This window comes from Trichechus manatus, unplaced genomic scaffold (genome assembly GCF_000243295.1).
Source record: "Trichechus manatus latirostris isolate Lorelei unplaced genomic scaffold, TriManLat1.0 scaffold00216, whole genome shotgun sequence".
NCBI lineage: Eukaryota > Metazoa > Chordata > Mammalia > Sirenia > Trichechidae > Trichechus > Trichechus manatus.
Window position 1 is genome coordinate 2,294,678 of NW_004444152.1, and position 23,845 is coordinate 2,318,522.

Genomic DNA, 23,845 nt, shown 5'->3' on the forward strand with positions numbered 1-23,845 from the left:
TCTTTGCCAACAACACAATTCAAAGGCATCAATTCTTCAGTCGCCCTTATTCATTGTCCAGCTTTCACTTGCACCATGGCCTGGGTCAGGCACACCTTAGTCTTCAAGGTGACATCTTTGCTTTTCAACACTCTAAAGAGGTTTTTTGCAGCAGATTTTCCCAGTGTGATGCATCTTTTGATTTCTTGTCTGCTGCTTCCATGGGTGTTGATTGTGGATCCAAATAAAATGAAATCTTTGACAACTTCAATCTTTTCTCCATTTATCATGATGTTGCTTATTGGTGGAGTTGTGAGGATTTTTTTTTTTATGTTGAGGTGTAATCCATACCGAAGATTGTGTTCTTTGATCTTCAGTAAGTGCTTCAAGTCCTTTTCACTTTCAGTAAGCAAGGTTATGGTATCTGCATAATGCAGGTTGTTAATGAGTCTTCCTCCAATCCGGATGCCCCATTCTTCATATAGTCCAGCTTCTTAGATTATTTGCTCAGCATACAGATTGAATAGGTATGGTGAAAAGATACAACCCTGACGCATACCCTTCCTGACTTTAAACCACACAGTATTCCCTTGTTCTGTTTGAACGACAGGCTCTTGACCTATGCACAGGTTACTCATCAGCACAATTAAGTGTTCTGGAATTCCCATTCTTCCCAATGTTATCTATAATTTGTTAGGATCAACACAGTGAAATGCCTTTTCATAGTCAGAAAACACAGATAAACATCTTTCCAGTATTCTCCACTTACAGCCAGGATCCATCGGACATTAGCAACAATATTCCCGGTTCCACGTCCTCTTCAGAATCTGGCTTGAATTTCTGGTAGTTCCCTGTCAATAATACTGCTGTAGTCACTTTTGAAAGATCTTCAGCAAAATTTTACTTGCATGTGATATTAATGATATTTTTCGATAATTTCCGTATTCTGTTGGCTCACCTTTTTTGGAAATAGGCGTAACTATGGATTGCTTCCAGTCTGTTGGTTAGGTAGCTGTCTTCCAAATTTCTTGGCATAGACGAGTAAGCACGTCCAGTGCCGCATTAGTTTGTTGAGATATCTCAGTTGGTATTCCATCCATTCCTGAAGCCTTGTTTTTCGCCAATGCCTTCAGTGCAGCTTGGACTTCTTCCTTCCATACCATCAGTTCCTAATCATATGCTACCTCCCGAAATAGCCCTCTCAAATTTGGTTGTTTTAACTGGCAAATTACTGATATCATAGGGTCCAGAGTAGGGGTTGGTATTCCTTGCTTTTCAATGCCCCTCCGAAACCATTCTACCTCTCCCATTTTATTTATACTTCCAGTTTTAGCTTCATATCGTCACATTATACTAACCATTAATCGCCTTCATTTAGTTATGTCCTGCCCACTAAAACGGACATTCCTCTTTAATTCCTTTAAGATTGTACCTTTTGCCTTAATGTTCCTTTTCTAACAATACTCCTGTCAGTCTTGGAGGCATTTAGACTTCAAGAAGTCATGTCTACCGAATACCGTCCGCTCGAACATCCAAGGAAAGCCTAGTAACCCATACTACGTAAGAAGTCGGAGCTTTTGGCTGTGCTCTCCTCAGGCATTGTGGGAATTGTAGTCCAGGAGTTCTGTATTATGAGAAGCGTTTCCGCCCCAGACGGGTGAGAGTACTGACGTTGTTTCCCTTGGTCTTCTTGGGAAGTGTAGTCCCTCAATTCCGTGGTGTCTCGGGCACTTCCGCTCAGGCTGGCAGTTCTGTGGCGTTCTGGGAAATGTAGTCCATACGCTCTGTGGAGTAGCCTGTACTTCCGCCCCAGGAGTGAGGTTCCTGCCATCTTTTCCTACATGGTGGTACTTCAGTCTTGCGTTTCGCGACCTTTGCGATCATTCTGGATCTGTATTTGGCGTTCACAACGACCCGGACATCGATTTAGGTGAAAAAGAATCGCGGCGGAAATAGGGGTTTGAGGGCGGAGGGTGGCGGTTTGCTTTACTCTCCCGGAGCCCTTTCTTTTTGGGGTCGTTCGCTCGTCGCCGGGTTGGGAACGGCCTCAGGTCGCGCATCGCCTGGGTTAAGGGTCTGCCAGTCTCTCTGCTGCGAGGAGCTGCCTCCCTCCACCTTCCATACGCGCTGTACTTCCTCTTGTTACAGCTTTAGGCAAAAAATCTCTCTGTGCTGCCAGCTGCATCTTCATAATAGAATTGTTTTAAGAATGAAAAGCCGTGGTATAAATAAGGAGTTTCTTGTGGTGCAAACCTTTGGAGGCTCCAGCCCACTCAGAGGCACGTCGGAAGGAAGGCCTGGGAATCTACTGCGGAAAAATCAGCCACTGAAAAGCCCATGGAGCACAGTTCTACTCTGACACACATGGGGTAGCTATGAGTTCTGACTGACTCATTGGCAACTGGTGATGGTATAAATAAAAGTCATAATACCGTTCCTGGTACATGGTGCATCCTGCCATCAAATTGTTAATAATGTTTAGTTTCGCAAGACGCTCTCAGTTCCCTTAAAGCTATGAACTCGGGATGCTTTCAAAGCTCCGACTGCAGTGGCCCTGGCCCTTCTCTCTGATCCCTGCAGGAAGCTGGATCTTCATGGATCCTTTCTGATCTCCTTGTTAGGAAGAAGAGTGTTGCTTGCAGCTGGTATGAGATGAGAAGAATTAACTGATTTATTGGGACCCCGAAGCGACCATTGTAACTCACAGCCTCCTTTCCTTCCCCAGCCCCAACTTCTCGAAAAGGACTGCACGAAGGTAGAGGCATTGACTCATTGATTACTAGTAGCAGAACCCCACGTGAGTAGAATTTCATGTTATTCTTCTGCAGAGATACTCAGTTATATTATTAGAATATGTGTGACATGTATTCTGGCATGGGTAATGATCATAATTAAGCTTTAATTGCTAAGTTCCATTCTTAGGGTTTTATACAGATTAATGCATTCATGCCACACTATAGTTCTATGAGGTGATACTTTTCTTTTAATTTTAGTTATTTTGTTGTTGAGAATATATGCTTCAAAACATATACCAATTCAAGTTTCTACATGGACAGTTTAGTGACATTGATTATGTTCTTCGAGTTGAGCAACCGTTCTCACTCTCCCTTTTGAGTTGTTCCTCCACATTTAACGTAAGCTTACTGCATATCAAGATTCCTATCTAATCTTTCAAGTTGCTGTTGTCAATTTCATTCAATATAGATAGTTCTTAAAAGAGCATAAAGCTCAAGGCAGACATTTTTTACTAGTTAAGCTAAACTATTATTTGGTATTAAGACTTTGGGAGATTTTTTGTGGGGGGGTTATGTTTTCATTTTCTTTTTTTTCTTTATTGTACTTTAAGTGAAAGTTTACAATTCAAGTTAGTCTCTCATACAAAAATTTATACATACATTGTTTTGTTACCCTAATTGCTCTCTCTGTACTGTGACAGCACACTCTTCCTTTCCACCCCTGATTTCCTGTGTCTGTTCAACCAGCTCCTGACCCTCTTTGCCTTCTCATCTCACCTCCAGACAGGAGCTGCCCATTTAGTCTCATGTTTGGGGGATATTTTTGGTTTAAGGTTTAAAGATTATCTCAGGGCAGTAGTTTCAGGGGTTCATCCAGCTTCCATGGCTCCAGAAAGTCTAATGGGTTCAAACTGCTAAACTTCTGGTTAGCAGTTGAGCGCTTTAACCACTTTGCCATCAGGTTTCCTGATTTGAGCCACAGGGAGCATAAATTGTTTACCCATAGTCACCCACTTGATGCAGACAGTCAAGAAACGTGGCTGCTAACTGAATGGTTGGTGGTTTGAACTCACCCAGAGGTGTCTGGGAAGAAAGGCCTGATGATCTGCTTCTGAAAGGTGCCAGCCATGAAAATCCTATGAAGTGCAGTTCTGTTCTACAACACATGGAGTTACCCTGGGTCATTTATCAACTCCAGGGCAACTGATTTGGTTAGGTTTTTTAGTCACCTCCCTCTAGTAGGAAAGGAGCCCTGGTGGTGCAGTGGTTAAAGCGCTGAGCTGCTAACCGAAAGGTCATCAGTTGGAACCCACCAACTGCTCCATGGGAGAAAGATGTGGCAGTCTGCTTCTGTGAAGATTACAACCTTGGAAACCCTGTGGGGCAGTTCTACTCTGTGGTATAGGGGGGTTGCTACGAGTCTGAATAGACTCTGTGGCAATGGGTTTGGAACTAGTAGAAGGCAAAGCTGGTATGTTACCTAAGAAGTCTTAGTCCAGAGTTCATAATCTCTGTGATATATTCTCCTTGAGCAACAGGCTGGGATCAGTTTGATTGTGGGAACTTAATGGGTTTAAACATTTCTGTGGTTTTTGTAAAAAATTCTATTTTGTTTCATTTGATTCCAAATAGTATTTCGTATTCTTAGAGAACAATATCATTGTGCAGTATTCAGAAAATATAGAAATATCCAGAGAAAAAAGTTTTTAATTACCCATGACTCCAGGATGTAAAGATAGCAACTGTAATGCTTGAGATGCATTTCTGTGTAGTGGTTCTTTGTGGATAGTTGTATATTTATTTATAAATGTTTAACAAAATTTATATCATACTTTTCATTTTTCTCCCCTTATCTTTTTTAATTACGGAAATTTCCAAAACCCTGCCAAAAAAGAGTAGACGAATGAACATACCAGGAGGCCAGTGATTTTGGTTTGTTTCTATTGATGACGTCCACTTTGTTTAGTTGGCTAAAGTGGTATCTGTCAGATTTCTCCACTGTAAAGTTACTTTTTTTTCTTTCAGTAATTAATAAGTTCTGGGGAGATGCATTTATTAGTGGACAGTCTATTATAAAGATCAGCTTCCTCTTTATTTATTCATTCAAATTTAAATTTTATATCAATATGGACTCAGCATCTTTATTGAGACATATTATGTATAGAAAGCACCCATTTCAGGTGTACAGTTCAGTGATTTTAGTAACTTAGTGGCGCAACTGTCACTATGAATCAGTTTGAAAGCATATTCATCCCCCAGTTAGACCCCTTATGCCCTTTTACAGTTAATCCCCATTCTGCCTCAATCCTCAGGAAACTACTGCTGTATTTTCTCTCTCTATGTTGTTGCTAGGTGCCATCTAGTCGATTTTTGACTCATATCGACCCTATGTGACAGAGTAAAACCATCCCATAGGCTTTTCTTGGCTATAATCTTTCCAGCAGCAGATCGCCAGGTCTTTCTCTCATGGAACTGATGGGTTGGCTGAACCAACAACCTTTCAGTTAGCAGCTGAGCACTTAACCATTGCACCACCAGTGCTTCTTAGATTTACCTATCCTGGCCATTTCATGCAAATGGAATCATACAATATAATGGTCTTTTCTGACTGGCTTCTTTAACTTAGCATGTTTTCACAGTTTATCCATGTTGTAGAATGTATGCCTTTTGTTACTTTTTTTGCTGAAAAATATTCCATTGTATGGATATGCCACACTTTGTCTATCCATTCACCAGTAGGTGGACATCAGTGTTGTTTAGTTTGGGGCCGTTATGAATCAAGCTGCCATGAACATTCACATGCAAGTCTTTGTGTGCACATGTGTTTATGTTTCTCCTGGGTAGATACCTGGGCATGGAATTGCTAGTTTGAGTGGTAGTTTCATGTTTAACTTTTGAGAAAATGCCGAACTTTTTCCAAAGTGGCTGCATCAAACTATTTTTTTCTCTAAATATTGTGTTTTTTAACAATAACTAATGTTTTTCTTCATGCATGTGGATAAAAAGGCTTATCTTTCTGCTTTATGACAAGAATTCATTTGTTTTTATACATTTTAGAAAACAGTTATTTATGCTAATTTAAATATTATTGTTAAGGCAACAATTTATTAGTGAAGATAGTCAAGCCAATCAGATTTTTCAGCAGTAACATTTGACCTTCACTCAACAGAGCAAACACATTAGAAGTCCACGTATCTTACCATGTTCCTTTGGTAAAAATACGTGTGTGTGAAAACAGTTGCATACTACAGAATATCGTGTGCCTTTCTGTAGCTGCAAAATTATAAGAAACCCTGATAGTGTCCTAAGACTTTTCCACCTCACAGCAATCCCATCAATAGAGACTCTTACTTCCTGTTTTACGGATGACAGAATTGAGACAGAGAGATAATCTTTTCTCCGAGGTGATCACAGCTAGTGAGAAGCCATGTCAGAATTTGTACCCATAAATATATTGGCCTCAGAGCTGACTTATTCAATAAATTATATCTTCTCAATTTCTGTTGTACCAGAATCAGAATTGCTACCTTGGGGGCCACAAGGCAGTACTGGTGAGGGGGCCACTGTGTGTAGCTGTGCAGAGTGTTCACTGAATCGCAGCTAAAACGGGTCAAGGGCATCTAGTGTCCATGCCACGCTATGCTCATCAGGCCGTGTGCAGCTGCAGCCACCCAGACAAAAGGGTCCTTTGGCTAATTCACAATAAGCGTCCATGTAGGCAAACAGTATCCCTGGCCACTCTTTATGTCTTCTTTCTCCTTTCCCAGTTCTGCCTCTTCAGGACTCTCTGCATCACCAGAAGTAGGAAGAAAAATGAGCACGTTCAAGGTGAGTAGGGCTTGCCCTTCTCATTGTTAATATTCTGTCACACTACTTTGTTTGGACACCTGTTTTTCTCTTTCATGGGGAGGACTCAAAGAAAACAAAAGGCATTTCAGGACATTTTGTGTGCCAAGATAACTTGGTCTGTTTTTGGTTTACTTTGGATTTGTTTTTAGTTTTTATTTTTATCATTTTTTTTTTTAATTTCAAAATAAAATGAAAGAATGAATAGGAATGAGCAGTTTTCCTACTTTACTACTTCCCTCCTTACAAATTAGTTGTTTTTATTTTCTCATACTCATTTCCTCATGTGCATCCATAGCTGTATTTGTATTCATACTACATATCTAATTTTGAATGGTGCCTTTCATTTAATCTTATATAATATTTGTTTTTTGTGATTACATCATATTCCCATTCATAAACCTTTTAGCTTTTAATTACTTCCTACTCTCATACACATTTAGGTGATTTAGGAGTTTTATTGTTTTAAGTAACCCTACAGTGATAGTTTTCCTATATAAAACCTTTTACCCCTAAAGCCAGTTCTGAAAAATAATCTGCTGGTTTTTGTCCTCAGTGTACCAGGAGCTCAAATCAAAAAGGTACATTTGATATGTGGTACATTGGCTGTTTTGTAGATACCAGATGCCCTCAAGTCAATTCCGATTCATAACGACCCTGTATATTTCAGAACAGAACCATGCTCCATAGAGTTTTCATGACTGAGACCTTTCAGAAGCAGATTGCTAGGCCTTTCTTCCAAGGTACCTCTAAGTGGGTTCAAACTGCCACCTTCGCTTTTGACCAATTGTCTGCGAATTTGGAGGTTCTCACTACCCTCTTAGGTTTGGTAATTCGCTAAAACATCTCACAGAACTCAAGAAAGACTATAGTTACAATAACAGATCTATTATAACAAAAGAATATAAAACATAACCAGCCAAAGGGAGAGATGCATAGGGCAAGGCTTTCGAGGCTCCCAAAGACAAAGCTTTCATTGTCTTCAAGGAATCATCACCCTCCTGCTACGTTGATGTGAAACAATGCATAGAATATTGTCAACCAGGGCAGTTCACCTGGACTTCTGTGTCCAGAATTTCTAGTGGGATTTTATTACATAAGCATGACTGATTGTTAGTCCACCTCCCATCACGTGGAGTTGGGCTGATAGTAACGTGGCTCCATCCTCCAAACCTCTTGTCATGTGATTAATCTTTCTAGCAGTACAAAGATGTTTCCATTCATCATGTTGAGTTATTTCAGTAGACAGAACAATCAGGTGTGGTCCCAGGGGCGCACGATGAATAACAAAGACACTGCAATCATTGGGGAAATTTCCAAGCGTTATAGGCTACTTTAGGAACCAGAGGCAAAGCCAGCCAAATTCTTTGTTACACGTCTGGAGTCATATGCAGCCATGAAATGGAATGAAATAGATAACAGTAATGAAAATTAATAAGAATAATAGCTAATATTTGTTAAGTACTTAGTCTGTGCCACACAATGTTGCAGGTGGTATATACAGGTAATCCGCGACTTACGACAGGTTTCCATTCCAGTGACTCTGTCCTAAGATGATTCTTTTTTTTTTAAGTTTTCATTATTATTGCCTTTTTTAAATCAGTACGCTTATAAATCTAATCTTAATTTGTCTTTGGGGGTTGGCATGAGAACGAAACATCAGCAAATAATGTGCTGCAATGTTGTACATAGTATATATTACTAATAATAAGATGGAAAGAAAAAAGGATGATCGTAAGTGCAGTTCATCATAACTCTAATATGTCGTAAGTCAGGGACTACCTTTAGATTGCTTTGTTTACTCCCTGAAGGAGCCCTGTAATGCAAGAACCATCATACACAGGAAACTAAGGTGTGTAAACAAACTTGTCCTAGGTAACATGGCTAACAAGGGGAAGGCCCTTGGCATGTTTGCTCAGACATGGTGGCTCCAAGGTAGTAAACTGAATGCTGTAATTTATAGATGTGGTGTGTGACTTGACAGTATAGAGGACCAACTACATACCTGTCTGAGACAGGTTACCAAAACCTTGCAAGTTAGGCAGACAGTAAAGAAAACTGTCCACTGTTAGTGTATGTGAGAGGAGGAACATGAGTGCTATCAAATTCTGTTGAAACTAAACTGGTAAACTTTTCTGGGGTAATTGACAATATGAATCAAAAAGTAAAACGTGTATCCCAGCATGCAACATTTAGAGTTCTAGGTGTTTACTTAATAAGTATACTTCGAGGACACCAAGTGAAAATACAGGGGCTTTCATTCATTGCTGCACTTTTGGTGAAGCTAAGGAAAATCAGTGTATGGCATTGGCAGGTTACAAGAAGGGTTGGGAAATCTGCACATTGACTTGTCCCACAAAATCTGGAATGACTCCCCCCTCTGGCACCCCATCCTTCTAACCTTGTCAGTGCCACCCCTTTTCAAGTGGATAGTAGTTCTAAGACTGATGTTTTGTGTTTGATGTTTTAGGAATCAATGACATTCAAGGATGTGGCTGTTGTCTTCACCGAGGAGGAGCTGGGGCTGCTGGACTCTGACCAGAGGAAACTGTACCAAGATGTGATGCTGGAGAACTTCAGGAACCTGGTCTCTGTGGGTGAGGACAGCCTCCTCTGGAGTGTCTTTATCCCCTCACGTGTTCAAGGCATTGGGGCTCCTGGAATGGTCACCTAAATATGGTGAACTGACTCTCCTACCAATATTTTTTTATGAAATAAAATAGGTAGAAGATACCAAGAGTTCCTTTGGAAGGAAGGAGCACATTGCAGCACAAACTCTGGCCAATTACATGTATGGTGTAAGAGCCAGTGAGGGGAGATTTAATGAAAGTAGACCTTTGTTAGAAGTAGGTCAATCTATGTTTTAGTAATATATATTTATGTAAACGTGTCTGGGTCTAAAATAATTGGTATTTCTTCAGGTGGGTCGTGTTAGAAAAAATGTTAGAAAAACACTGCTTTTGATCAGTTGATGAGTATCAGCCGGACCCACATTTCTAGTAGATTGTACCATTGATGTGTGCATTTGAATATGTGGGTATGTAATAGTTAATTTTATGTGTCAGCTTGGCTGGGTTGTGATTGCCACTTTTTTGGCCAAACACTAATAGTGATGTCATGGCATAGTTACATGTAATTAAAGCAGTTGGCCTTGGGTAGATCGTATTACCTTCCGTAATGCAATCTAATGTATTGTAACCAACCAGTCAGTTGAAATGGATGTATTCTGCCTCCAGACTGTAAATAGATGTTTTGACAGAACTCTCTTACGCGCACAGGGTGGACAGATGCCATGTGGGAATCATATACAAGCCAAGGAACCACAAGTTACCAAGGAATGCCCAGGGCTACCGACAAGGAAGGAATTGACAGCCAAGACCTGTATTTGGATTTTAGCCTCTAGAACTGTGAAAAATAAATTTCCAGTCTTTAAGCCACCCACTTGTGGATTTGTGTTACAGTAGCACTAGGTAACTAAGAAAATGAATTGGTTTTCTATGGTTGCCATAACCCAATACCACCAACTAGGTGGCTTATAAGAGTAGAAATCTATTGTATCACATTTATGGAGGCTATAAATCCAAATCAACATGTTAGTGGGCCATGCTGTCTTCAAAGTTTGTGTGGGAGGATACTTTCTTGTCTCTTTCACCTTCTGGTAGCCTCAGGTCTTTGACTTGTAGCTGTAGCATCCCATAGTATTCTTCCGTTTGTGTCTGTCTCTGTCTTTTCTCTTTTATAAAGACATCACTCCATTGGATTAGGACCCACCTAGTGGTTGAGAGCTCGGCTGCTAACCACAAGGTTGGCAGTTCAAATCCACCAGCCGCTCCTTGGAAACTCTATGGGGCATTTCTGCACCGTCCTATAGGGTTGCTATGAGTCAGAATCGACTCAATGGCAACTGGAACTCCAGTATGGCCTCATATTAGCTTAACTATAACATCTTCAAAGACCCTGTTTCCAAACAAGGTCATGTTTACAGGTACCAGGAGTTAGGTCTTCAACATAACTTCATGGGGGACACATTTCAATCCATGATAAAGTAGATATAAACTCTTCTAGATATTTGACATTTATAGTGATACATAAACCCAAATATGCAAAGTATTGATTTCGTTATTGCTTTTCTTTATAGTTCCTGTGGATTCATATTTTATCTACACGAGTTTTATATCATAGTGTTTTTGGCCAGTTGATTTCTTTTTATCATGGTAAAATATATATAATGAAACATTTGCCATTACAACCATTTTTATGTGTACAATTCAGTGACATTAATTATGTTCCCTATCTGCAACCCACTTTTTCATCCAAATTTGTTTTATCACCCTTAACAGCAACTCAGTGCCCCTTAAGCAATAACTCCCACTTTTGTTCTACCCACCCCTGGTAGCCACTAATAAATTTTGGTCTCTATACATTTGCCTATTCTAGATACTTCATATAAATGGAATCATAACAATATTTGTCCTTTTGCGTCTAACTTATTTCACTCAGCATAGTGTTTTCAGAATTCATCCATGTCATAGGATGTATCAGAACTTCATTTCTCTTTATGGCAGGATAATATTCCATTCTGTGGATATGCCACATTTTGTTTATCCATTTGTCTTTTGATGGACACTTGAATTGTTTCTACCTTTTGGCTGTTGTAAATAGTGCTGCAGTGAACATTGGTATATAAGTATCTGAGTCCCTGCTTTCAAGTCTTTTGGGTATATACCTAGGGTTGAAATTGCTTGGTCATGTGGTAACTATGTTTAGCTTTTTGAGCAACTGTCAAAGTTTTCCACATCAGCTGAACCATTTTACAGTACTCTCAATGATAGATGAGCGTTCTAATTTCTTCTCATCTTCACCAACACTTATTATTTTCCATTTTTCTGTTAATAGTCACTGTAGTGGGGATGAAGTGGTATTTCATTGTGGTTTTGATTTGCATTTCCCTACTGACGAATGAAGCTCTGGTGGTGCATTGGTTAAGAGCTACAGCTGCTAACCAAAAAGGTCAGCAGTTTGAATCCACCAGCTGCTCCTTGGAAACCCTATAGGGCAGTTCTACTCTGCCCTGTACAGTTGCTATGAGTTGGAATCGACTTGATGGCAACAGATGACTGACTAATGATGTTGGCATCTTTTCTTGTGCTTATGGGCCATTTGTATATCTTTTTTGGTAAAATGTCTATTTAAGTCCTTTGCTCATTTTTTTTTTAATTGGTTGTTTATCTTTATGTTGTTGAGCTATAGGAGTTCTGTATATCTTCTGGATATTAAACCCTTATCATATACGTGGCTCCCAAATGTTTTCTACCGTTCTGTAGGTTGACTTCACTTTGTTTATAAAATCCTTTGATGCACAAAAGTTTTAAATTTTGATGAAGTCCAATTTATGTATTTTATCTTTTGTTGCTCATGCTTTTGGTGTCATACCTTAGAATCTGTTGTCAAAGCATTACCTCTGTGTTTTGTACTAAGAATTTTATGGTTTTAGTTCTTACGTTTAGGTCTTTGATCCATTTTGAGTTCATTTTTGTATATGGTGTGAATTATGGGTCCAACTTCCTTTTTTTGCATGAGGAAATCTAGTTATCCCAGCTGTATCTTAATAATTTATTAGTTTGATAATTTATGATGAAGATTGTATGCTGACCTTGAAATTCAATAGAAATAGCAACAGTTTAAAAGTTTGTATCATATTACAGTATCTTACCTTTTTTTTCTTCTTTTTTTCTTTTTTAAATTAAGTCTGATTTCTAACTTCTGCATCATATAGGAGACTTGGTGTGGTCTAACAGATCTTGTTAATGCTTAGTGGATAGGCGCCTGCTGGACCACCTTTTCGTTTCTGTAGGATTATAAACCAGAGAACATTTTACACAGTGAAAAAGTGAAACTGAATCATTCCTGGGTTAGTTAAAGTCTCATACTTTGTCCTAACTGTGAAATATTGAAACCTCTAAACAAAACTTTCACTTGTCCACATCTCTGAATTCTCTGTCATAACAGGAGGCCAGATCCAAAGTGAGATGGAGACTGCTCCAGATGCAAGACCATGTGACGCACTGTCCTGCTGGCAAATCTGGCAACAAAGTACGAGTGACTTAACCAGGTGTCAAGGCCCTGTGATAAATAATTCTCATTTCTACAAACAGAATGATTTGGCCTGCCAGATTAGGGCAGGACCGTCTATTATTCACACAGGAGAGAAGGCTTATCAGTGTAATGAGTGTACAGAAACGTTCAGTGATGTCTCCAGCTTTGATCTTCATCAGCGGTTACACTCAGGAGAGAAGTCTCACACATGTAATGAGTGTGGAAAAAGCTTCCGTTATAGTTCAGTTCTTCATATTCATCAGAAAGTTCACGTGGGAGAGAAATGCTGTAAGTGTGATGAATGTAAAAAGGAATTCAGTCAGAGCTCACATCTGCAAACTCATCAAAAAGTCCACACTGTAGCTAAACCACACAAATATGAGGCATGTGGGAAAGGCTTCCATTCGAGATTTGCACTTAATGTTCGTTGCAAAGTCCACACAGGACAGAAACCTTATAATTGTGAAGAATGTGGGAGGGCCTTCGTTTATGCTTCGCATCTTCGAGAACATCAGAGAATCCACACTGGGGAGAAGCCTTTCAAATGTGATGAATGTGGTGAGAACTTTCGTCGTAGGTCAACACTTAATATCCATTACATGCTCCATACGGGAGAGAAACCATACAAATGTGCTGAGTGTGGGAAGGACTTCCGTCAGTCTGCTGGTCTTCGAACTCATCAGAGAATCCATAGCGGGGAAAAACCATTCATATGTGAAGTGTGTGGGAAGAACTTTATTCAGAGATCACACCTTCGATCCCATCTAGGAGTCCACACAACAGAGAGACCATACAAATGTGTTCTGTGTGGGAAGAGCTTTATGATGAAATACAATTATGAATTTCATTTGGTAGTCCACACCGGAGATAAACCCTATAAATGTGAAGTGTGTGGGAAGCGCTTTAGTCGTAGAGGAGATTATAATATACATTGTAGAATCCACACAGGAGTGAAACCCTATAATTGTGAGGAATGTGGGAAGGACTTCAGCCGTAGATCTGCACTTAAAGTTCATTGCAGAGTGCACACAGGAGAGAAACCTTATAATTGTGAGGAATGTGGAAAGTGCTTCATTCGTCGATCAGAACTTAATGTTCATTGCAAAGTCCACAAGAGAGAGAAACCTTATAATTGTGAGGAATGTGGCAGGGCCTTCATTCAGGCTTCACGTTTCCGGGAGCATCAGAAAATCCACACTGGAGAGAAACCATTCAAATGTGATACATGTGGTAAAAACTTTCATTTAAAATCAACACTTTATAATCATTGCAAAATCCACACAGGAGAACAACCGTACAAATGTGAGGAGTGTGGTAAGGGCTTCAATTTTCCCTCAAAACTTTATGTCCATAAGAGTGTCCATACAGGAGAGAAACCATATAATTGTGCAGAATGTGGGAAGCACTTTAGTCGAGGTTCCTATCTTAGGAAACATCAGAGAGTCCACAGTGGAGAAAAGCCACTCAAATGGGAAGAGTGGAAAGAGATTTGGTCAGAATTCTCACCTTCAGTCCCATCAGAGGGTTCACACTGGAGAAAAGCTATACAGATATGAAGAGATTGGGTAGGGCTTCAAGTGGAACTTGAATCGTGATAATCATAAGAGGGTCCACATGACAGAGGAACCATATAAGTATGGGGAATGTGGTAAATAATTGTGCCTCCAATTGTCGACTTTATCAGAGCATCCACACTGGAGAGAAACTATACAAGTGTGATACAGTTGGTAAAATCTTCCATCGTTCTTCAGAACTTCAGAGACTTCACACTGGAGAGAAACCTTACAAATGTGAGATGTGTGGTTAGCACTTCCTGTTGAGATCATATCTTCTAAGTCATCAAAGAATACATCCAAAATGAAAGCCGTTGCCGTCAAGTCTATTCTGATTCATGGAGACGCCTTGTGCTACAGAGTCGAATTGCTCCCTAGGGCTTTCTTGGTTGTAAGGAGCCCTGGTGTTGCAATGGTTAAGTGCTTGACTGCTAACAAACAGGTTGACGGTTTGAACCCACTAGCCATTAAATGGGAGGAAAGACCTGGCAATTTCCTCCCATAAAGATTATAGCCTAGAAAACCCTATGGGCAGTTCTGCTTTGTCATATAGGGTCACTATGAGTCAAAATCAACTCAACAACGCACAACAACAGTCTTTACCGAAGCAGATCACTAGGCCTTTCTCCCGTGATGCCACTGGATGGGTTTGAACTGCTAACATTTAGGTTAAAAGTTGATTACAAAGAATTTGTGCCTCCCTGGGACATATAAAGAATCCATAGTGATGATATATTTTATATAAGTTATGGGAGTAGCAAGAACTTCAGAAAACCCTCAGAGTAAAGAAGTTCTATAAAATGATTTATAAAAACTGCGCAACTGGAATTCTTATAATCATCAGGTCTTGTAAGTGGAAAATGTGTTTTATTAAAGTCAGTGCTTCAGCCATAGCTCAATACATCCCAGTGGTCAAGAGACCTTGTAAGTGGTGCAGTAAGGGCTTCTCTCAGACCTTGACAATTATCACATACAGGTGGTCCTGGACTTAGGATGTATTCCAGTTATGATGAACTGGAATCATAACTGATGAACCGTACTTATAATTGTACAATCATCTGGGTTTTTTTTAAGTACATCTTATTGTTAGTAATATGTACTACATACAGTGTTACAGTGCTAATTTGTTGATGTCATCATTGACAGATGTTCACTCGCTTATGTTCGGTGTTTGAATTTATAAAGATACTGTTTTGGATTGAATTGTGTCCCCCTAAAACATGTGTTGTAATCCTAACCTCTATGCTTGTGGTTAAAATCCCATTTGGGAATGAGTTTTCTGTTCTGTTAATGAGGCATTATTAGTGTAGGGTGTGTCCTGAGTTAATCTCTTACAATAGATAAAAAGAGCAGATTAGGCAAGCAGAGATGGGGGGTGTGGAGGGAAGATGCCACGCCAAATGAAGATCCCCCATGAGCAGAAACTCAGAAGAGTCTAGGACCGTCCTCCAGAGCCGACAGAGACAGAAAGCCTTCCCCTAGAGCTGACACCCTAAATTCAGACTTCTTGCCACCTATACTGTGAGAAAATAAATTTCTGTTTGTTAAAGCCACCCACATGTGGTATTTCTGTTATAGCAGCACCACATAACTAAGACGCATACCAATTTGGTATTTCTGTTAAAGCTGCACTAGATAACTAAGATGGAATTTGGTACCAACTGTGGGGTGCTGCTCTAACAGATACCTAAAATGTGAAAGTCGTTTCGGAATTGGTAATGGGTAGAGACTAGAAGAGTTTTAAGGTGCTTAATAGTATAAACCTTGGTTGCCTTGAAGAGACTGTTGGTAGATTTATGGACATCAAAGGAAATTCTGGCGAGGGCACAGAAGAAAGTGAGTAGGGCTAGAGAGAAAGTATCATCTTAGAGAATACACATGGCTCCGTCAACATGCTAGATGTGGATGTTAAATGTGCTTCTGGTGAGCTTTAAAATGATAAACATAGATTGGACAATTGAGGAAGGGTGATGATCTTTTTGTGGTGGCAAAGAACTTGTCTAAATTATGTTCAAATGTTTGGTGGAAAGTAGAATTTGTAAGTGATAATCTTGGATATGTAGCTGATTATATTTCCAAGCCAGATCTTAAAAGAGCCGTGTGGTTTCTCCTTGCAGTTCATAGTAAAATGCAAGAGGAAAGAGATGGGCTTAAAAGTGAACTTTGCAAAAAGAAAACAAAATTTAAAGATGTGGAAATTTCTATTGTACAAACTAAGGACACGTACCCTAGAATTTTCACCATGGAAGTCGCTGCACAATCTTTTGGTAACTCAGTTAAGCCGGTGACTGATGGACCTAACCAACTACCACAGCAGAAAACCCATTAGTTTAGACTGAAGGGGATAGAGACCGAAAAGAAAGAATGCTGTCTGCCTCCTGGAATTCTATAAGCAGTAAACAGGCCAAAGGAGCTGTATCTGTTATCCTCCAAGAAAAGAAAAGGACCATCCCTGGAAGAGCCTGTAGATCCGAACTGTTGGAAGGAGCATGGGAAGCAGGGCCTTCTCAGTTTCAAAGGGTGGGGCCACACTCTCCTGAATCTCAAGGGGTGAGAACACAGCTTCCTAGATTTCAAAGAGTGGGATCTTCACCAACTTGGTTCAGGAATGTGGGGCTTCTATTAAGGTGTGCCTGGGCCTGAGGTCACCACACACAGCTGAGGGGGCAGGGCTGCCATGCCCAAGGGATAGAAGAACAGAGCCTGCCGGTGCCAAGGGGGTATAGTTGCCACTCAAATGGACTAGGATAGTGGGGCTGCCCAAAGCCGAGACAGCAGAGGTGACTTCCCAGTGGGCCTGGAAAGCAGAGCTGAAGCCCAGGGCTGAGACACCCCCACCCAGAATCCAGAGGGCATGGCCAACACCCAGTCTGGAGGGCAAGGCCCTTACCCCGATGGTCTCAGAGAACAGAGGATTATTTTCAAACTTGAGAACTAATGTAAATTTTTCTGCTGGGTTTTAGACTTGTTGCCTGTTATCCCTTCTTTCCCTCGGGTTTCTGCCATTTGTAATGGAAATGTCTACTTTGTGCCTGTTCCATTATTGTGTTGGAAACAGGTAACTTGTAGTCTAGATATCACCGGTTCACAGATGAAGAGGAATTTTGCTCCAGGATGGAATTTGCCTAACGTCTCACCCATACTTGATTTAGATTATTCAGAAGATAAGATTTTGGACTTGGAGTTGACTTGAGACTTTTGGGATGATGTGATGGGAGCCCTGGTGTCACAGTGGTTAACAGCTCAGCTGCTAACCAGAAGGTCAGCAGTTGGAATCCACCAGCTCCTCCTTGGAAACCCTGTGGGGCAGTTCTACTCTGTCCTATAGGGTTGCTATGAGTCGGAATTGATGGCGGTAGGTTTGGTTTTTAGTTTGGTGATGGGGTGAATGTGTTTTTTCATGTGGCAGGGACATGAATTTTTGGAGGCCAAAGGATGGAATGTTATGGATTGAATTCTGTTCCCCCAAAACATGTTGTAAATTCTAACCTTTATGCCTGTAGTTATAATCCCATATGGGAATGAGTTTTCTGTTATGTTAATGAGGCAGGATTAGCGTAGGGTGTATCTTGAGTTAACCTCTCACAATAGATTAAAACAGCAGATTAGATTAGCAGAGATGGGAGGAAGAGATATGCCAGGCTACATGAAGGTCGCCCTGGAGCAGAAGTTCAAAAGAGACAACGACCTTTCCTTCAGAGCCAACAGAAGGAGAAAGGCTTCCCTTTGAGCCAGCAATCTGCATTTGGACTTCTAGCCTCCTACACTGTGAGAAAATAAATTTCTGCTTGTTAAAACCACCCACTTGTGGTATTTCTGTTATAGCAGCACTAGGTAACTAAGACAGATACTGATAATAAAAGGCAATAATAATGAAAGCTTAAAAAAAAGTATTTGGCTTACATCAGAACCAACTTATGATGGCGTCATCAGAACGGAACCCTGTCATAAGTCGGACTACCTGTGTCACTCAGGACATAGCACTTAGAAAGAATAAGAGTTTGATCATGTCTTTACAAAAGTATAATGATGGACATCAATATCACTATCCCCTAGGATGTAATCTCCACGAGGGCAAGGCCTTTGCTGCTGAATCTATACAACCTTAATATTGACCAGCACTTTGTAGGTGTGCTCAAAACTTGTGTGTTAAATTTAAAAAAAGGCAAGAATGTGCAATATTTGAAAATTTTATCCAGAAAAACAAACAGGAAAAAACAAAGTTAATTCAGGGAAATGAACATTGAAATAGAGAACACCACTTGGTACTGCAGTCCACAATATTGTTTTCATATTAACCTAATGCATTTGGCTCCTCTCCTCCCAAGTATTCTTACCGAGTTAGGCTGTTATTATTTGAGACTGTGTCTAGTGTTCTTTCCATTGTATACAGTATAAAAACTACTATACAATTATTAATTAGTACCAACCCCACAGGACTGCTGTTGTTAGTTACTGTCAAGTCGATTTCAACTCATGACAACCCCATGTGTGCAGAGTGGAATTGCTCCTAAAGGCTACTATATTATGTGATTTTTCCGATACCAGACTGAGGATGTTTTGTTAATCTTTCATAAGCCAGACACCGCATATTAAACATTTGAATATTTCTTCAGCTGTGTTAACGCAGGGCTGTACTTTAACGGTTTGAAAGTGTAAGAAGTAGTTACTAATGATGAAAATTTTCTTTATCTAATTTCTGAGTTTCTGTATTTCCATGAAGGCTTTGATATGAATGGATTCTATTGCTGTATGACTTCTTTCATAAAATTTTTCTCAGCAGGGGCTGTGTCGAATTTGAAAATTTCCTCAAATTTATTGTTGGGGTGGAGCTTCCATTAACATGCTTTCTCTATTGGTGGCAGTGAAAGCACAGTTATTATATAGGCGTATACATCAGAATGTATCATTTGCATATCTGATCTGGAAATCTTAGGATTGGAATTTACAATTAAGAGATTAAATCATTGAAAACAAGAGTTTTCCACCAATGGTGTCCCTTTTTTTTAATGGAATTAAAAGTGTTTATTAACCAGAATTTGAGTTTTGATGTATTCCTGTAATAATATGAAACCATTAAAATGATGGTATAGACATATAATAACAGAACATAATATGGATGTGGGAAATCAGCCTTCATTACATAGTCCAACTCATAAATCAGTCTCTCTCTCTCTCCCTTTCTTTCTCTGTGTCTCTCTCCCTCTCTCCTTCTGTCATGGATTGAATTGTGTCCCCAAAAAATATCTGTCAACTTCACTAAACCAAGATTCCCAGTATTGTGTGAATTGTCCACCATTTTGTCATCTGATGTGATTTTACTTTTTGTTGTAAATCCTGTCTGTATGATGTGATGGGATGGGATTAGCGGCAGTTATGTTAATGAGGAAGGACTCAATCTGTAAGATTAAGTTGTGTTTTAAGCCAGTCTCTTCTGAAATATAAAAGAGAGAACTGAGCAGGGAGACATGGGGACCTCAAACCACCAAGAAACAAGAGCCAGGAGAATAGCATGTCCTTTGGACCCAGGGTCCCTACACTGAGAAGCTCCTAGTCCAGGGGAAGATTGATGAGACGGACCTTCCTCCAGAGCCGACAGAGAAAGCCTTCCCCTGGAGCTGACACCCCAAATTTGGAATTCTACCTGCTAACACCCCAAATTTGGACTTCTACCTACAAGACCGTGAGAGAATAAACTTCTGTTTGTTGAAGCTATCCATTTGTGGTATTTCTGTTACAGCAACACTAGATAACCAAGACACCTCCCCTTTCCCTTTCCCTGTCTCTTTCTGTGTGTGTGTACAAATGCATAAGATAATGTGTAAAGGGATACTTCTCTTAATGGTTTTCTTTGCAAACTGCATTTTCTGGGATTTTTCCACTTTGTATTTCAATATATGTTTGAATTTTTCAGTGAGCATCGATTTTACCAAAGCAGTAAATTATGTAAAATAGTATTAAGGATTGAATTGTGCCCCACCCAAAGTATATGTTGTAAATCCTAACCTCTATGCCTGTGGTTATAATCCCATTTGGGAATTGGTTATTTTTGTTATGTTAATCAGGCAGGATTAGTGTAGGGTGTATCTTGAGTCAATCTCTTCTGTAATATGAAGGAGATTAAACAAGCCAGCAGAGGAGAGAGGGGGAAAACACATGCCAAGCCACATGAAGATGGCCCGGGAGCAGATGGGCAGAAGAGAAAAGGGCCTTCCTTCAGAGCCAAAGAGAGAGATAGCCTTACCCTAGAGCCAGTGCCCTGTATAGCCTCTTAAACTGTGAGAAAATAAATTTGTTTGTTAAAGCTACCCATTTGTAGTGTTTCTGTTATAGCAGCACTAGATAACTAAGACGGTGAAGATCTGACTCTTGGAAACCTAGGAGGCCATGGCCTCACCTTTTGAAACTTAGACAGCCCTGCTTCCCATTCTCCTTTGACCAGTTCTGCTGATGTTCACACTTCTCTGGGCATGGTCCTTTTCTTTTCTTGGAGGACAACAGATATAGTTCCTTTGGCCTGTTTCCTGCCTGTAGAATTCCAAGAGGAAGACAGCTTTCTGTCCTTTCTTCCTTTTTATCCCCTTCAGTGTAAGCTGATGGGTTTTCTGCTGTAGTAGTTGGTTAGATCCAAGTTCATCACTTACAAGTTCTGCCTTCCACCAAACATTTAAACATGATTTAAACAAGTTCTTTGCCACTGCAAAAACAGCATCACCCTTCCTCCATTGATCAATCACATGTTCATCAGTTTCTTTTAAAGCCTACCAGAAGCACATTTAGTATCTACATTTCTAACATGTTGATGGAGCCATGTGTATTTTCTAAGATAATAGAGATTTTCTGTATGACTCTACTCTCTACTGAACCCTCACCAGAATTCCCTTTGATGTCCATACTTCTACCAACAGTTGTCTTCAAGGCAATCTAGGCTTTTAGTATTAAACCTGTTGCCGTTGAGTCGATTCCGACTCATAGTGACTGTATAGGACAGAGCAGAACTGCCCCATAGACTTTCCAAGGAGCGCCTGGCAGATTGGCACTGCCAACGCTTTGGTTAGCAGGCACCTTTAAAAGTCTTCCAGCATCTACCCAGTAACCGATTCCAAAATCACTTCCCACATTTTAGGTGTCAGTTGGAGCAGCACTTCCACTTCTTGGTACTAAATTCTTTCTTAGTTATCCAGTGCTAACAGAAATATCACAAGTGGGTGGCTTTAACAAACAAATTCTTTTCTCACAGTTTAGGAGGCTAGCTGTCTGAAATCAGGTTGCCAGCTCTGGGGGAAGGCTTTCTCTCTGTCAGCTCTGGGTGATGGTCTTTGTCTCTTCAGCTTCTGTTTCCTGGTTCCGTGTGGTGTGGCATCTGTCTCTCTGCCTGTTCCTCTTTCCTAATCTGCTCTTTTTATATCTCACAAGTGATCCTCTTGAAACATACCCTACAATGATAGGGTGTCATAGCATAACAAAGAAAACCCATTCCCAAATGGGATTATTACTACAGTTATAGGGGTTAGGATTTACAACATATTTTGAGGGGACACAATTCAATATATAATAACACCCAAAGCACAAGCAAACTGAACTTCATGAAGATGGAAAAATTTTGTCAAAGAACATTATTCATAAAGTGAAAAGGCAACCTACAGAATGGAGGAAATATTTGCAATTTGTATATCTGATAAGGGCCTTGTAAAATAACTACGACAACTCTACAATGAGGAGACAACCCAATGAAGAAAATGGGTAAAGGACTTGAATAGACATTTCTCCAAAGTAGATACATTATGGCCAACAAGGACATGAAATAATGCTCAACATCCTTAGTCATTAGGGAAACTGAAATCAAAACTATGTAAGATCACCTCACATCCACTACTATGACTATTATAAACAACAACAACAACAAAAAAAACAGGAGAATAATAAGTGTTGGAGAGGATTCAGAGAAATTGGGACTCTCATATTTTGTTTATGTGAATGTATAGTGTAGCTGTTGTGGAAAGCCATTTGGCAGTTTCTTTGTAAGTTACATGTAGAATTGTCATATGACCCAGCAATTCCATTCTTATGTATAAACCCCAAAGAAATGAAAACAGGTACTCAAGTAAATACTTGTACACAAACGTTCTTAACACCCCTGTTCATAATCATCAGGCTGTGGAAACACCCTCTTGACTGTCAACAGATGAATGTATAAACAAAATGCCGTATATCCCTTACAGTGAAATATTTAGCCATAACAAGGGTTGAAGTACTGATATATGCTACAATGTGGATGAACTTTGAAATGTGCTAAGTCAAACAAGCCAGACAAAAAGGCCACATATTGTATAATTCCAAATATCCAAAATATGTAAATCCATGTTTGCCAGGAGTTAGAGGGAAGGTGTAATGGAGACTAACTTCTTAATGGCTATGGGGTGAATTTTGGGATGATGAAAATGTGTTGGTATTTCATACAGTTGGGGATTGCACAACATTTATGAATGTACTAAATGCTACTGAATTGTACAGGTCAAAATGCACAATTTTATGTGGATTTCATGTCTGAAAATTTTTAATTAAAAATTTTAAAATAAAATTTAAAAATTTAGTAAAAAATTGTTGAATTGGTGTATGTTTTGCTGTGTATATTTTCAACAAAAACTTTAATAAGACTATTGAAACATTTTCGCATGGCAAAAAAAGTAAAAAAGAAACAAACTGGTAAGAAATGTTTACAATTTATTTCACAGGAAAAGAACTAGTATCACTATATATAAAGAACACTTAGATACTACCCTTCTTTTGGTCATCTACTGCCACCTAAGTAAATCATTGCCTTTTAACTGCTTGAAGATTGTATCTCCTAACTCAATGTTACTTTTCCAACAATACTTCTATTATAACTGCAGGCATTTAGACTTCAGAAAATTGTGTCTATGGAATATTTTCCACTGGAGGATTAAGAGTAAGGTAATGCAGGCTCTCAGGCTGGTAATTCATATTAATTCCCTCAAGGTTGGGATGGTGGGTTTTGCTCCCCTTGATCATTGTGGGAAGTGTAATCCTGAGCTCCTCGTGTAGTCGCCAACATTTTGCCCTAAAAGGGTGAAACTGATGAGACGGGGCCAAGATGGTGGAGTAGTCAGATGCTTCCTGTGATCCCTCTTACAACAAAGACCCGAAAAAACAAGTGAATCAATTATATATGACAATCTAGGATCCCTGAACATCAAAGTTGAGAAGTCAGTCTGAGTGGCAGGGGGAGGGAGAGACAGTTCAGAAGCAGCAAGGATTTGCCAGACCTGACCTGGCTGACACCCTGCAGGCTGGATCAGCTGCACGCACAGGATGAGGCAAGCAGTAGTGCTCGGTACACGTTTTCCACACTGGGAGAAACCGAGTGGCAGAGACTCTGCACAAGCTTGCAAAACCAGGGGAAAGCGGCACTGGATCTGCAAAAGTTAAGTGCAAGCATCTAATCTACCGTGCAGGATCAAAAAAACCCTTCCCCCTCTGGGAAGTACCTCTCTCCCATTTACCCAGCCCCTCTCTGCTCTGCTCTGGTTTGGCTTCAGCAATTACTGCACCCCCTAGGCCAGAAGTGGGACCAGTCGTGCACCCCGAGCTATTCTCCAAACTTTGGAGAGGGAA

At 40.0% G+C, this 23,845-nt stretch overlaps 1 protein-coding gene across 1 annotated transcript; it reads left to right on the forward strand.

Moving 5' to 3' along the window:
- The first annotated feature begins 1,783 nt into the window (after window positions 1-1,783).
- LOC101342797 (zinc finger protein 234-like) lies at window positions 1,784-14,706 on the forward strand. Its single transcript, XM_012559204.2, is given in 7 exon segments — window positions 1,784-1,909; window positions 2,705-2,776; window positions 6,482-6,542; window positions 9,031-9,157; window positions 12,570-14,133; window positions 14,135-14,309; window positions 14,311-14,706. Coding segments are annotated over 5 exon segments (2,034 nt in total). The 5' UTR covers window positions 1,784-1,909; window positions 2,705-2,776; window positions 6,482-6,527; the 3' UTR covers window positions 14,464-14,706.
- Window positions 14,707-23,845: the final 9,139 nt, after the last annotated feature.